At 55.5% G+C, this 13,546-nt stretch overlaps 1 protein-coding gene across 1 annotated transcript in view; it reads right to left on the reverse strand.

Moving 5' to 3' along the window:
* TAPT1 (transmembrane anterior posterior transformation 1) overlaps positions 1-5,027 on the reverse strand; it is a 156,354-nt gene extending 151,327 nt beyond the window's left edge. The window contains exon 1 of the mRNA XM_075333129.1: positions 5,004-5,027. Coding sequence (XP_075189244.1) covers positions 5,004-5,027 — 24 coding nt within the window. The remainder of the gene's footprint in view (positions 1-5,003) is intronic.
* Between the last annotated feature and the right edge of the window lie 8,519 nt (positions 5,028-13,546).

Genomic DNA, 13,546 nt, shown 5'->3' on the forward strand with positions numbered 1-13,546 from the left:
ATAAATTGGTGAACGCGGGTTTTTTGTAGTGTTTATGTTTTCAAATAAAGGATTTTTTCATTGTGTGTGTTTATTTACTGTAACTTACAGATTAATCATTGTGGTGTCTCATAGCCGTCTGCAATGATTAATCTAGGTCTTATTGGCTTATTATTACCCCGATTGCCAACGCACCAGGGCAAATCGGGAAGAGCCGCGTAGAGTCCCAGAACTATCGCATCTAATGGATGCGGCAATTCTGGGCGGCTGCTGGCTGATATTGTTAGGCTGGGGGGCTCCCCATAATGTGGAGCTCCCCATCCTGAGAATACCAGCCTTCAGCCGTGTGGCTTTACCCTGGCTGGTATCAAAATGGGGGGACAGCACGTCGTTTTTTTTTAATTATTTATTTATTTTTTTTACTGCACAGTATAGACACGCCCACCGGCTGCTGTGATTGGTTGCAGTGGGACAGCTGTCACTCAGCGTGTGGGCGTGTCTAACTGCAACCAATCATAGATGCTGGTGGGCGTGGAAAGCAGGGAATACGAGATTGATTAATGAGCGGCCGGCATTTTCAAAATAGTAAAAGCCGCCGGAGTTTTTTTTCCAGCTGTGCAGCGCCGTGTCGGTGATCGGGGAACGGTAAGTATGAGAGAGGGGGAGACTGACCGACAGACTGTGAGAGAGGGACAGACAGAGAGAGAGACCGACCAACAGACAGACAGAGAGACCGACCGATGGACTGAGGGAGATTGACCGACATACACAGAAATAGAAAGAATGACCGACATCGCTAGAAAAAAACACCAAACGGACACGGACCACAGGGAGATGCATACGTGTTTACTAACGTGTGCGAACATACCCATAGACTTTCATTGGGTCCATGTGTGCGTGCTCCATGCAGAAAACGGACATGCTTCCGTTCAACACGGAAACACATATGGATCACGGACACACACACACGGACATTATGAAATAACGCATGTGTGACCTCAAACATAGATTAACATTGGTGCATGTTTGTCCGTGTCTCCGGTATATACGGAAACGGAACAAACACGCACGTGTATCACGGACGTGTGAAGGGGGCCTAACAAAAGAAAACACATTAATTCTTTTAGGAAAACGTATGGATCCGTAGTCCACAGACCCTATCCCCTCTGTCTCTATGGGAAGGGAGATCATATGGGGACCAAGAATAGAGACATATGGGGGCAAGATGTGGGACATTATTACTGTAGGGACTAATTAATGGATATTATTACTGCTGTGATATTATGTGTATTTTATTTTTGAGGATATTGTTTACAAGGGAAGTAGGATCCTATTAATGTGCAGGGCAATACAATGTCATGTTTTTATTCATTTGGCACAATGTAGAAGCTGGGGAAAAATTGTGGAATGTGCTCTGTAAGCGGTGGTTTAAATAACTGTGATCGCAGTATCTGCTGCGACCACCCCACCGCCCCTCTAACACCTCACTCATAATTTTTAGAAGGCCAGCCGCCGGCCCTCACTCATAATTTTCAAAGCGGCAGCAGCCAGCCCGTACTCATAATTATTTCAGGGCCAGCAATCGGCCCATACCCATAATTTTTAGATGGCCTGCCGCGGGCCCGCACTCATAATTTTTAGAGGACCAGCCGCATGTGTGCCGCCCCCGTGCCAGCAGCTGGCGCTGCTCGGGTCCGAGCCTTCTGGGGTGGTGGCTCGAGGGTCTCGCGGACACGCCGAATAAATGGGGGGACGTAGATGTACGGGCTATGCCATAGTAAGTTCGAGACGCCACCCACGGTGTGTGGTGAAGTTGGACACCACCGCTGCTGTTGTAGGGCACCCGGGGAGATGTTGTGAAGCCAGTTGTTAACCCTTCCGTGGGTAGGGATGGTGGCCCGGGGACCCGGTGACTCTGTGCAGGGGATAGCGACTGCAGGGAGTGTTGGTGTACTCACAGTTAATAAACCACACAAGTCTCTGGTAAACCAAGGTGATGTTAGCCGGTGCCGCGGCCGGTTGCATTCAGGTCCCCCATCCGGCTGGTGGTCTCTATCATTTTCTCTGCACTGTTTTGTGTAAGGTGGACTTCCTAGCGTGAAACTCAGGAGTCCGCTCCCGGCTGGATGTGGCCTAAGGAGCCGTGCCCGCAGACGCTGGTCCGTAGGATCTATGGGCCCTGGCGGTGACCTCTTATCCCTATCGGTGGGCTGTTGTCTTCTATGAGGGACTTTGTGTGGGACTGAACCTCTAGTCCTGGCCTCAATCGGTGAATTAACCAGTCCGCTTGTTTCCGGTTCTGGCTTCACGGACCGAGTACCTCCCTTTGTACTACGGTTTCCGGGTCGGTTACCCGTGTCGGTACCGGCGGGCTACAACTCTGTCCCGGTCCACCTCAGTTCTGCCGAGCCGTCTTCCTGTCGCCTGCTGACGGAGACCACCATCTGCCTCCTAGCCAGTGACACCAGGGCTCCTCCTCTGGTACCGTTCAACTTGAACTTTCCTGTTGGAGCTACACTTAGCTCCAGCCCACACTCCTCTCCAAACTGAACTCCAAACTTCACTCCTCTTGTTTTCCCGCCCCGGGCTGTCTAGACTCCTGGGTGGGCGTGTCCCAACCGCCTGGTCACGCCCACTGGTGTGTCTATCTTTCCCTAAGGGGGGGTGACTAGGGTTTATGGTTGGCTGTGTGTTTCCTAGTGAGGGAAGGTGTTATGTGGGGGCCTATTTGTGACTACCTGGTTTTGCCAGGGCGTCACATTCCCCCTTTGTTTAATACAGACCGTCCGCGGGCTGCCCGACCACCACCATTTATTGAACTGTAAAAGATAAAAGGGGGTAAACAATATACAATTATAATAACATATTTACAATCAAGTATATTTATGGTTTCTTCCCTTACGGGAGGCAATTTTCTTTAACGTTGCACATATAAAACCGGGACAGGGAGGACCGGGTCCTTCTCACCTCACCCACCCAAAACATCCTGCCCCCTGGTGCCACCGCTAAGCACTGGTGCGCACCCCTTGCCCAAGTCCAGGGTAGGTCCGGGTGTTGCCCAAACGGGCTGGGTAAAAAGTTCCTTACCAGCAAGTCCTTTCAAGGGCCCCACGTCCAGGGGACGCCTGACCCGGAGGGTAGTCCCCGGTTTTGCTGGTGACAGGGCCTGGCCGACTCTACCGCAGGCCCATCCTCCAACCAGCCTCTTCAGAGACTGTGGCTTGGTGAGAAGGTAGGTCTGGGGGCTATTTACAAAACCCAAAAGTTTATAAGCTGGCCCGCAAGTTCAAAGCCATTGTCTTTTTTAACTAAAACACGGGAACTGTAACGGGATCAACAGACTGTCCCAACAGGGACTCTGCAGGGTAGGTAGCCGGGAACCGCTACCTAAACATCTTAATCTGGTGACGACCTCAGTTGATTGGCATTCATTCACACTCATATATACACAATGAACAGACACCACTCACTAGATTGCGGTCTCTCTGTACCTAAGTGGTGGCTGTGGACCTTCAAGGCCCGCTAGGTTCGCATGGGACTGGTGGAGGAGAGGGAATGACAGGTCCCTCTTCCCTAATGTCAGGTATGGCTGGTAGAGACCTACGGGGGCGGAGTGTAGGTGCATCCCTGGGTGCTGATGTTGGTGTATTGCTGATGGGCTCTTCTGGTTCTCCATCTTCCACGGGTTGTGGGAACATGATAACGGGAACAATCACCGCTCCATTCTGCATAGGCCAATCAGCCGGAAAATCACCCATCACAGCGTGAATCACCTCTTTCTTCTTTCCCACGCTTGGCGTAGGAGTGGGAGCCTCATCCACCATCTTCAGGGGTTCTGGGCAGTTTCTTCAGGTGGTCCCTGGAAACAGTGGCCATAGTCTTTCCCTGATCACGACTGACAAGGTATGTTTTCTGGTCTTCCCATCCCGTGAGTTGGATAACATAAGGGGTCCTTTCCCACTGGTCGTCCTGCTTGTGCGTCCTTCTCTTCCTCTTCAATACCACACCTCCGGGTCCAAAGGGGGCAGCCCAAGCTCACTTGTTGAAACGTTGCTCTTGCCTCTCTCTGCTCTGGTGCAGGTTCATTTCTACATATTCTTGGATCTGCCGATACTGCTTCTGGTGCTTGATGTCCCAATTGGCAGTGGGGGAGATGGCCTCAGGTACCTCGCGTCCAATTCTAGATCCACCGGCAACTTCCCAGGCCGGGCTCTCATCAGGTACGCAGGTGTGACACCCTGGACTAGCCAGGTAGTCACAGGTAGACCCCCTGCACAAACACCAGCCCCTAATAAGGTGACAGCAGCCAATCTACAAACCCTTGTCACCTCTCTCAGTGTTCAATGGTCACACCAGGGGGCGGAGCCAGGTGGTTTGCCACGCCCACCTAGGAGTCCAGAGAGCCTGAGACAGGAAACAGTCAGTTCAGTTCAGTGGAGTCAGTACAGTACAGTGAAGTGGAGTGGAGTTCAAGTGCAGGAGGCCTGTGGCGTCAGGTCTGCAGCGACAACACTGACCGGTGCCGGGGTCGTAGCCCTGGTACCATGGCAAGAAGGCAGACGGTGGTTGCCGCCTGCAGGAGCCGGGAAGACGGCTGGTGGAACCGTAAGGTACCGGGACAGGGTAGTGGCCCGCCGTTACCGAATCGGGGAGCCAACTGGAAACCGGAGCACCAGGAGGGGTACTCAGACCCAGAACGAGGTCCAGAAGTCACTGGACCACGTCGAATTTACTGATTGAGGTCTGGACCTTAGGTCCTTTCCCATCCCAAGACCTGAAAGACGGCAACAGCCCACCGAAAGGGATAGAAAGCCACCGCACAGGCAGAGAGATCCCACGGGCCAGCGCCTTCGGGCAAACGGGTTCCCCGACACACATCAAGCCGGGGAGCGGACTACTGTTGCTGAAGCATAGGCAGTCAAGTTCTACCACAGAGGTGCAGGAGAAAGGCGGGAACCACCAACCTGAGAAAGGGGCAAAGCGCAGCCGGCTGCGGGCACTGACCACCATCCTTTTTGGTTTACCAGAGATTCTGGTGTATCCGTCATAGTGAGTACAACAGTGCCCTCGGGCCGTGCACCGCACCACACCATCTTGCCCACACCTCACAACCACCGGGCCCTGGGACCATCACCCCCTGCCCACGGAGGGGTCAACACCAGGCTGCATAACACCATCCCAGGGAGCCTAGTTAACAGCAGCGGTGGTGTCCACATTCACCACAACCCGTGGGTGGCGGCACGAACTTACACTTTTAAACTCTACGGACTCGGCCGTGAACCTTCCCCACAGAAATCCCTACACGTAGCGCCAACTCCCTTTCAGAGCGACGTGACCCCCCGGGTCCGGGAGGAGCTCGAGCCACTCACCGACGAGCACGGACCCAAGCGGCTCGGCAGCCGGCCGAACCCCGGGGCGGTACACAGGCGTGCACTTAGTGGAGCTGCAGGGGATATTATTGTACATGTCCATCAAGTCAGGCAGCTTCTCAGGCCACAAGTTTCTTTCTTCTAGAGGCAAGGTCTTGAGGAGGTTGAGAACCGTTGGTGTTCTTGCAGCCGGTCCCTGTACTTAATGGTGAAGTCATAGTTGGCTAGCCGGGCTACCCATCGCTGTTCCAGAGCCCCCAATTTTGCCGTGTCCAAGTGTGTCAAAGGGTTATTGTCCGTATAGGCGGTGAAATTCGGCGATGCAAGGTAATGCTTAAATCTCTCTGTTATCGCCCAGATGAGCGACAAAAACTCCAACTTGAAAGAGCTGTAATTCTCGGGGTTTCTCTCCGTCGGCCGGAGCTTCCTGCTTGCATAGGCAATCACCTTCTCCCTGCCATCTTGCATCTGAGACAGGACAGCACCCAAGCCCACATTACTGGCATCCGTGTAGAGAATGAATGGGAGACCATAGTCGGGATAGGTCAGAATTTCCTCCCCCGTTAGGGCCAACTTCAATTGCTGGAAGGATTCCTCATGCTTCTCACCCCAGACAAACGGGGGCCCGGAGCTTCTGCCACTCTTGGTCTGTTACACGAGGAGTTCCTGCATGGGAGCGGCCATTTTGGTGTATCCCTTGATGAAACGGCGGTAGTAGCCCATCAGGCCCAGGAACTGCCGCACCTCTTTAATCGTGGCAGGCAGCGGCCAACTCTGGATGGCAATGATTTTCTCGGGATCCAGGGCCACACCTTCAGCACTCACCACATGCCCGAGGTACTGCACTCTGGGTTTCAGCAGATGGCACTTCAATTTCATCCCATATTTGGAGAGGGCCTCAAACACTTCTGTGAGGTGTTCTAAATGGGCTTCATATGTCTTGCAATAGACGATCACATCATCCAGGTACAGCAGGACCGTCTCGAAGTTGTGATGTCCCAAGCAACACTCCATGAGCCTCTGGAAGGTTCCCGGGGCATTACACAGCCCAAAAGGCATGCTGTTGAACTCGCAGAGCCCCATCGGGGTAGCGAATGCAGTCTTCTCGCGGTCTTCCTCCGCTACTGACACCTGCCAATAGCCACTAGTGAGGTCAAGGGTAGAGAAATAATTAGCAGTCTTCAGCGCGGCCAATGACTCTTCAATGCAAGGAAGAGGGTACGCATCTTTATGCGTTATCTGATTAATCTTCTGGTAATCCACACAAATTCTCATAGTGCCATCCTTCTTCTTCACCAGGACCAACGGAGCTGCCCAGCGACTACAACTATCACGAATGACCCCTGCCTCCTTCATGTTCCTCAACATATCTTTGGCGCACTGATAGTGTCCCAACCGCCTGGTCTCGCCCACTGGTGTGTCTATCTTTTCCTAAGGGGGGGTGACTAGGGTTTATGGTTGGCTGTGTGTTTCCTAGTGAGGGAAGGTGTTATGCGGGGGCCTATTTGTGACTACCTGGTTTTGCCAGGGCATCACACATGCTTATACGTACAATTCTTAGAGGGCTAGCCACAAGCCCAACTCATAATTTTTGTAATTCCAGCAGCCAGCCCTCGGTACTTGTTCCCCAGCTGTCACTATTTTTCCCAGGGTGCTGTCCCTGCCTTACATGTCCACGTGTCCCATAACATCACCTGTGCCCTCTCAATGCAGTTATTAGGAAAGTCCACTTAACCACCGACACGTGGAAAAGTGCTTGCGGCCAGGGACGATATATTTGTCTTACAGCACACTGGGTGAACCTTGTGTAAGGCAAGACAGAGTCGGACCCAGGGACGGCAAACGTGCTACCACTTTTGAGGATTACGGGCTTTAATTCCTTCAAGGTTGTCCCAACTTGCTACACCAGTTGCTGTACACTCTCCTACTCCTATATCTCCAAATTGTCATTTTCAAGCACAGCGTCCATATCAGTCGCAAGCTGTAAGCACTACAGCACTGCCTCGGTGAAGAGGCAACCGGCTATGGAAAAAATAATTTATTTTAGAGACAAACAGCACACTGTATTGTGAGTTGTTGAATTGTATAACAGAGCAGACAGAACTCACTATCGCTGCTTAATTTACAACCAGGCATGGTCGTGTGTGATAAAGTCCATAATCTGGTGGTAGCTCTAAACCTTGACAAGCTTGCATATGAACCAGTCCTGGCCAATGTGCACAACTTATTGGTTCATCGTTTTGTGAAAGCCTACCCAAATTTGCCTGATCTACCTCGTGTGCTCCCCATTTATGTCCCGCAGCCTTTCCCGTGACCCTCACATTAGATGCATTTTGCCCAACACTGATTACTGGTTGTTCACCCTTCTCATCCAATGCTATGAGGAGAACTTTCCATCTCTCTTTCTTGAGGTGGAGATGTCGCGGGCGGAGGAGGGGACGCTGCTCGGGTCCGGCTGCTGCTGCCGCTGCTCTGTGGTGGCTCGAGCGGTGGGCCGGATCCCGGAGACTCGAGCGGCGTTCCTCACCCGTGAGTGAAAAGGGGGGTTTGATTGGATGGTGGGGATTGGGTTATTGTCCGTGACGCCACCCACGGTTGTGGTGAAGTTAGTGACACCACCGCTGCTCTGGATGGGGATCCCGGGAGCGGTGACAGGGAGCAGCTTTGATGTTAGTTCTCCCCTCCGTGGGTAGGGGGTTGGTTGTCCCGGGGCCCGGTGATGGGGTAGGGATGGATGACAGGCGAGTTACAGGGCCTGGTGAGGTGCAGGGTCTCGGGGGCAGCGCTGTGCCGCATGGCACGGTGGTACTCACTCAGCCAATGATGAGGACACAGTTCTCGGTAAAACACACGGCTGGATGGACGGGTCCCACAGACGGCTGCGGTGTTGTTTCTCCCGGCAGGTTGATGGTGACTGCCTTTCCCTGCACCTATATACGGTAGATGGTTCCAATGGGTTCCCACCGGTAACCCGCTCCCCAGCTTGGATATGGGCTGGAGGAGCCCCTTCTGCCCACAGGCTCTGGCCCTGGGAAACGGTTGCCTTGGCGGTGGTGGTGTCTCCCTCTCTTGTTTGGACTGTTGCCTTCTGTCGGGACTTGGCTGCTGGGAAACCCAGGAGGTTCCCTTCACTAACGAATTCGGCAAATTCACGGCGACTCCTAGCCTTGCCGGGGTCCGTAAGCCCCTGCCAGATGGTGCTGGCTTCTCTTTGCGTACCGGTCCGGTACCGCCGGGCCACCGCCCGTCCACGGTCCTTACGGTAGACTCCGATAGGCCACTCCTGCAGACGGTCACCACCGTCTGCCAACCTTGCTGTACCGCCCGGGCCACACACCCGGACGCTGTCAGTTAGTTGCTCCACTACCACTCTCCTTCCTTCCACTTTCACCTCCAAAGCAAACTGTTTACTTTTCCCGCCTCCAGGACTGTGAACTCCTTGGTGGGCGGGGCCAACCGCCTGGCCCACCCCCTGGTGTGAACATCAGCCCCTGGAGGAAGGCAACAAGGGTTTTGTGTCTGACTTCGGTGTGCCTGACCGGGAGTGTGGGGTGTGTGGGTGTTGTGCTCTGTGGCCCCTGGCTTGTCCAGGGCGCCACATTCCCCCTTAGTTAAATGCAGACCGTCCGCGGGCTGCCCATCCATCACCGGTTTTATTTTCACAAACTGAAAAATAGAAAAACGGTAAAACAGGGATTACAATTAAAATAACATCTTCCCACATCGGGAGGTACTCTTACTTAAACATTGCAAATGGTTACGGCTTCCGCGCTCTCCCACCCAAGCAACCTGGCCCTGATGCTGCTCCTAAGCAAACAGGCAGCACCCCTTGACCCCAGTCCAGCACAAGTTGCCCGAGCGGGTTCTGTCCTTTTCAGGGGACCCACGTCCATGGGGAACCCTTGAAACCCCCAGAGGATCGCCTCCGGTTCCGGTGGTGGCTGGGCCCCAGCCTGCTCCACTGCGGGCCCTTCCTCCAATCTGCCTCTCCGGAGGCGGCAACGGTGAAAGCCACAACAACATTATTTACATACCACAAGTTTGTGGTTGCCCTGCTAGTTCTCGGGTTTGTCCGTAGTAGTTTCTACGCATAAAGGGGGGTCCCAACGGGGACCAGTTGCCGGCAACGCCCATTTCTAAGCAAGCTGACAATCAGGTAGCAAATCAGATGACATCTCGGTTGATCCTTCACTTATCATCCATAAAACTTTAAACGGTGCTTTGGTGGTCCCAACGGGGACAACTTTTAGGCGGAGGACCGCTGACCTTAATCCGATTCTTCGGTGTCGGCTGGGGGAGGGGACGCGGTGGACACCCGGGCCTCCTGGCTGCCCCTCAGCTTGGCATCCAGCGCAAACCACGCCCTCTCCCCACAGTGCCGGGTATACTGCACCAGGTCGCCCGGCATCAGGTTGCGGCCTGGGTGCTCCTCCGGCAGGTGGGCATTATCATCCCGCCGGGCTATGAAGACTTCGGCCTCCAGGCCTGGTTCATATATGAAGCCATAGCCCCGGCGGACATCAAACCGCCTCACCTGCCCTTCATACAGGGGGCCCCGGACACGGAAGGTCGCTTGGCGGAGGCTCTCCTTCTCCCGGATCGTATGGGCTACCATCTCCGCCTTCTTCCTTTCCCTTTCCGCAATCTCCGGGCCCAGCGGTGTCAGCTCCCTGTCCCAATACGGTGCTGCTGCGAGCTCCGGCGCACGGGTCGGGCCCCGCGAGACCTTCCGGACACTGCCCACCACTGGCGATCTGGGTGGAAGGTCCCGCGGTGACTTGGCCTGGGGTGCTGCTTTGCAGCGGCAATCCGGCGCAACCTCAGCCGAGGTGTGGGGGATGGGCACAGGGGCTTTCTTCTGTTGGGCCTTCTGCACGGAGCGGCCTGTCGGCTCCGGCTCGGGTGAAGTCTCTGTAAATGCCTACGGCTCGGGCTTCTGGACTTTCCAGGGCAGCACTTCCAGTCGGTCACGGGCTCCGGCTACAGGTCAATCCGCCTGGGCGGACATGCAGGGTACCGCTACCGGTTGCGGGGGTAGCGGGCCTAGTGGCGGGGTCACGGCAGCCGATACGGGTAGCGAGGGAGGTTGCAGGGCGAAAGGGTTCAGACCGGGTCCTGCAGCCGCGATGACCGACCCACTAGGGGTACCGGGGCGTGGGTCACTCACCCTCCCTTCCGAAGCTCCCTCCTCTTCGTGTCTCCGCACGGTCGCTATAACCTCCGCCATGGCGGCCTCCCACTCCTCCAAGAGGAGCTGCATCTTGACCTGCAGCCGTTGTTGGAGCTGCGCGGTCCGGATCTCCACCCACGCCGCGGTTCCAGGTGCGGGGGCTACGGTGCTACGGGACGGCATATACATCTTGCTGGCGGCCTCTCCCAAGAACAAGATGGCCGCAGGGCCCTGGCGTCCCTGCTGTTATAGCCACCCGCTACATGCGGCCAGACGCCATCAGTCCCCCTTAGTCTCTTTCCGGCTCCTCCTCTACAGGGGTGGGGTTTTGGCCTTCGCGCCTCCACTACTCAAGGAGACACTCGAGCGGGAATTCTTCGCGCCCAAGATGGCGGCTTCACAAATTTTCCGGCCGGACACCTCCGGCGGTCACACAAGGCGCACTTCCACCAGTTGGTAGAACGGTAGGATTCTGTTCGTGACGCCAAGTTGTCGTGGGCGGAGGAGGGGACGCTACGCTCTCCCACTGCTCGGGTCCGGCTGCTGCTGCCGCTGCTCTGTGGTGGCTCGAGCGGTGGGCCGGATCCCGGAGACTCGAGCGGCGTTCCTCGCCCTTGAGTGAAAAGGGGGGTTTGATTGGATGGTGGGGATTGGGTTATTGTCCGTGACGCCACCCACGGTTGTGGTGAAGTTAGTGACACCACCGCTGCTCTGGACGGGGATCCCGGGAGCGGTGACAGGGAGCAGCTTTGATGTTAGTTCTCCCCTCCGTGGGTAGGGGGTTGGTTGTCCCGGGGCCCGGTGATAGGGTAGGGATGGATGACAGGCAAGTTACAGGTCCTGGTGAGGTGCAGGGTCGCGGGGGCAGCGCTGTGCCGCACGGCACGGTGGTACTCACTCAGCCAATGATGAGGACACAGTTCTCGGTAAAACACACGGCTGGATGGACGGGTCCCACAGACGGCTGCGGTGTTGTTTCTCCCGGCAGGTTGATGGTGACTGCCTTTCCCTGCACCTATATACGGTAGATGGTTCCAATGGGTTCCCACCGGTAACCCGCTCCTCAGCTTGGAAATGGGCTGGAGGAGCCCCTTCTGCCCGTAGGCTCTGGCCCTGGGAAACGGTTGCCTTGGTGGTGGCGGTGTCGCCCTCTCTTGGTTGGACTGTTGCCTTCTGTCGGGACTTGGCTGCTGGGAAACCCAGGAGGTTCCCTTCACTAACGAATTCGGCAAATTCACGGTGACTCCTAGCCTTGCCGGGGTCCGTAAGCCCCTGCCAGATGGTGCTGGCTTCTCTTTGCATACCGGTCCGGTACCGCCGGGCCACCGCCCGTCCACGGTCCTTACGGTAGACTCCGATAGGCCACTCCTGCAGACGGTCACCACCGTCTGCCAACCTTGCTGTACCGACCGGGCCACACACCCGGACGCTGTCAGTTAGTTGCTCCACTACCACTCTCCTTCCTTCCAATTTCACCTCCAAAGCTAAACTGTTTACTTTTCCCGCCTCCAGGACTGTGAACTCCTCGGTGGGCGGGGCCAACCGCCTGGCCCACCCCCTGGTGTGAACATCAGCCCCTGGAGGAAGGCAACAAGAGTTTTGTGTCTGACTTCGGTGTGCCTGACCGGGAGTGTGGGGTGTGTGGGTGTTATGCTCTGTGGCCCCTGGCTTGTCCAGGGCGCCACAGAGAGAACTACTAAAATCGGGCAATACCAGAAGGCCCTACTTGAACAATTGATACAAGAATTTCCTATCTGACAATGTTGGCAGCAGAGGTCAGAGCTCCTTGGGCAACCAAAGAGGAGAGATGAGGGAGATATACATTAGGTCCAACAGAAGCAGGGGAACACTATCAAAGGTCTGGGACAGTTTCATTAGAACCTCTCAGCGCCCAGGCCCTGATGCGTGGGGTAGTCTTACAAGGAGGGAAAAGTTTATGTAGATGGTGGAGTACCTAGCTACCAGCTTTCTCTGTGATTCCTCTGTGCCATACAACTATAGGGTATCTGTGAAGCCCCACAGGTGTTGTGTCGGTGCATTACCTTCAGGGACTCCACTCGGCTGGATCTTGTCACAGGTAGGAGATCTTCTTCTTGTCGTGACGCCACTCTCAGTATTGCGGCCAGTAGGGACCGCCACTGCAGGTTGAGGGTCGCCTGGGGCTGATGGTGTGTGCAGTTAGTTGGAATAGCCTCCTGAGAGTGAGGCAAGCCCCAGGGCCCGGTGTAGGTGCGTAGTACCACAAGGCGCAGAATGACTCAACACAGGCAGGATGTCTTTCAGGGTTTTTACTCACAGTTGATGGCAGGGTGAGTGACCCGGGCGTAGCTGGGATGAACCAAGTGGGAACCAGGTGTCCTTCAGGCTGACTTGTGAGGGTGACTACTAACTCGCCTTCCTTAGCCCTTGGTGGTTTGGGGTAACCCCGACTTTGAGTCCCTATGGGGGTCACCCAGGGAAGATGCTGCAGCCTCTCTCCCCTTCGTTTGCCGTTTGCTTGTCGCCTGGACCAGGCCACTCCAGCTGCTTGCCTCCTGTGACCTATGGGCCCTAACTGTGGCTACGTGGCTGCGGCTTTTGTGGGGTTGTGGCGTGGGCTTTGAGAGCCCCACACCGGCAGGTTTAGCAAAAGAAAGCTGGATCTATCTCCGCTTCGGGATCTGCCGCCCGTTTGGGCCTGGTACTCTCTAGCAGTCTCCTTACTTCCCACTCCGTGCTCTCTCTTTAGCTGAAGATGGATTTCGGGTAGCCCTCCTAGTTGACCGTTCTCCCCCGTCAGTAGCCACTGCGCGGGCGCTGTCAGACTGCACAGCCCCAGGGATCTGCTCCTCACTCGAGCTCCCTGGACTCTACACTCTCTGGCTCACTGCCCCTCCTCTCCTGTTCTTGCCTACGCCACCTAGCAACCAGACTCTCTTACCACACCCCTTGAGAGGAGATGGAGGCTTTTGGCCCCCTCCACTATTCCAGTGAAGGTGAAGGCTTTTCCCCCTCCTGGGATCCCCAGGGGTCCTCTCATGGGTACATG

Source organism: Anomaloglossus baeobatrachus, chromosome 1 (genome assembly GCF_048569485.1).
Source record: "Anomaloglossus baeobatrachus isolate aAnoBae1 chromosome 1, aAnoBae1.hap1, whole genome shotgun sequence".
Lineage (NCBI taxonomy): Eukaryota > Metazoa > Chordata > Amphibia > Anura > Aromobatidae > Anomaloglossus > Anomaloglossus baeobatrachus.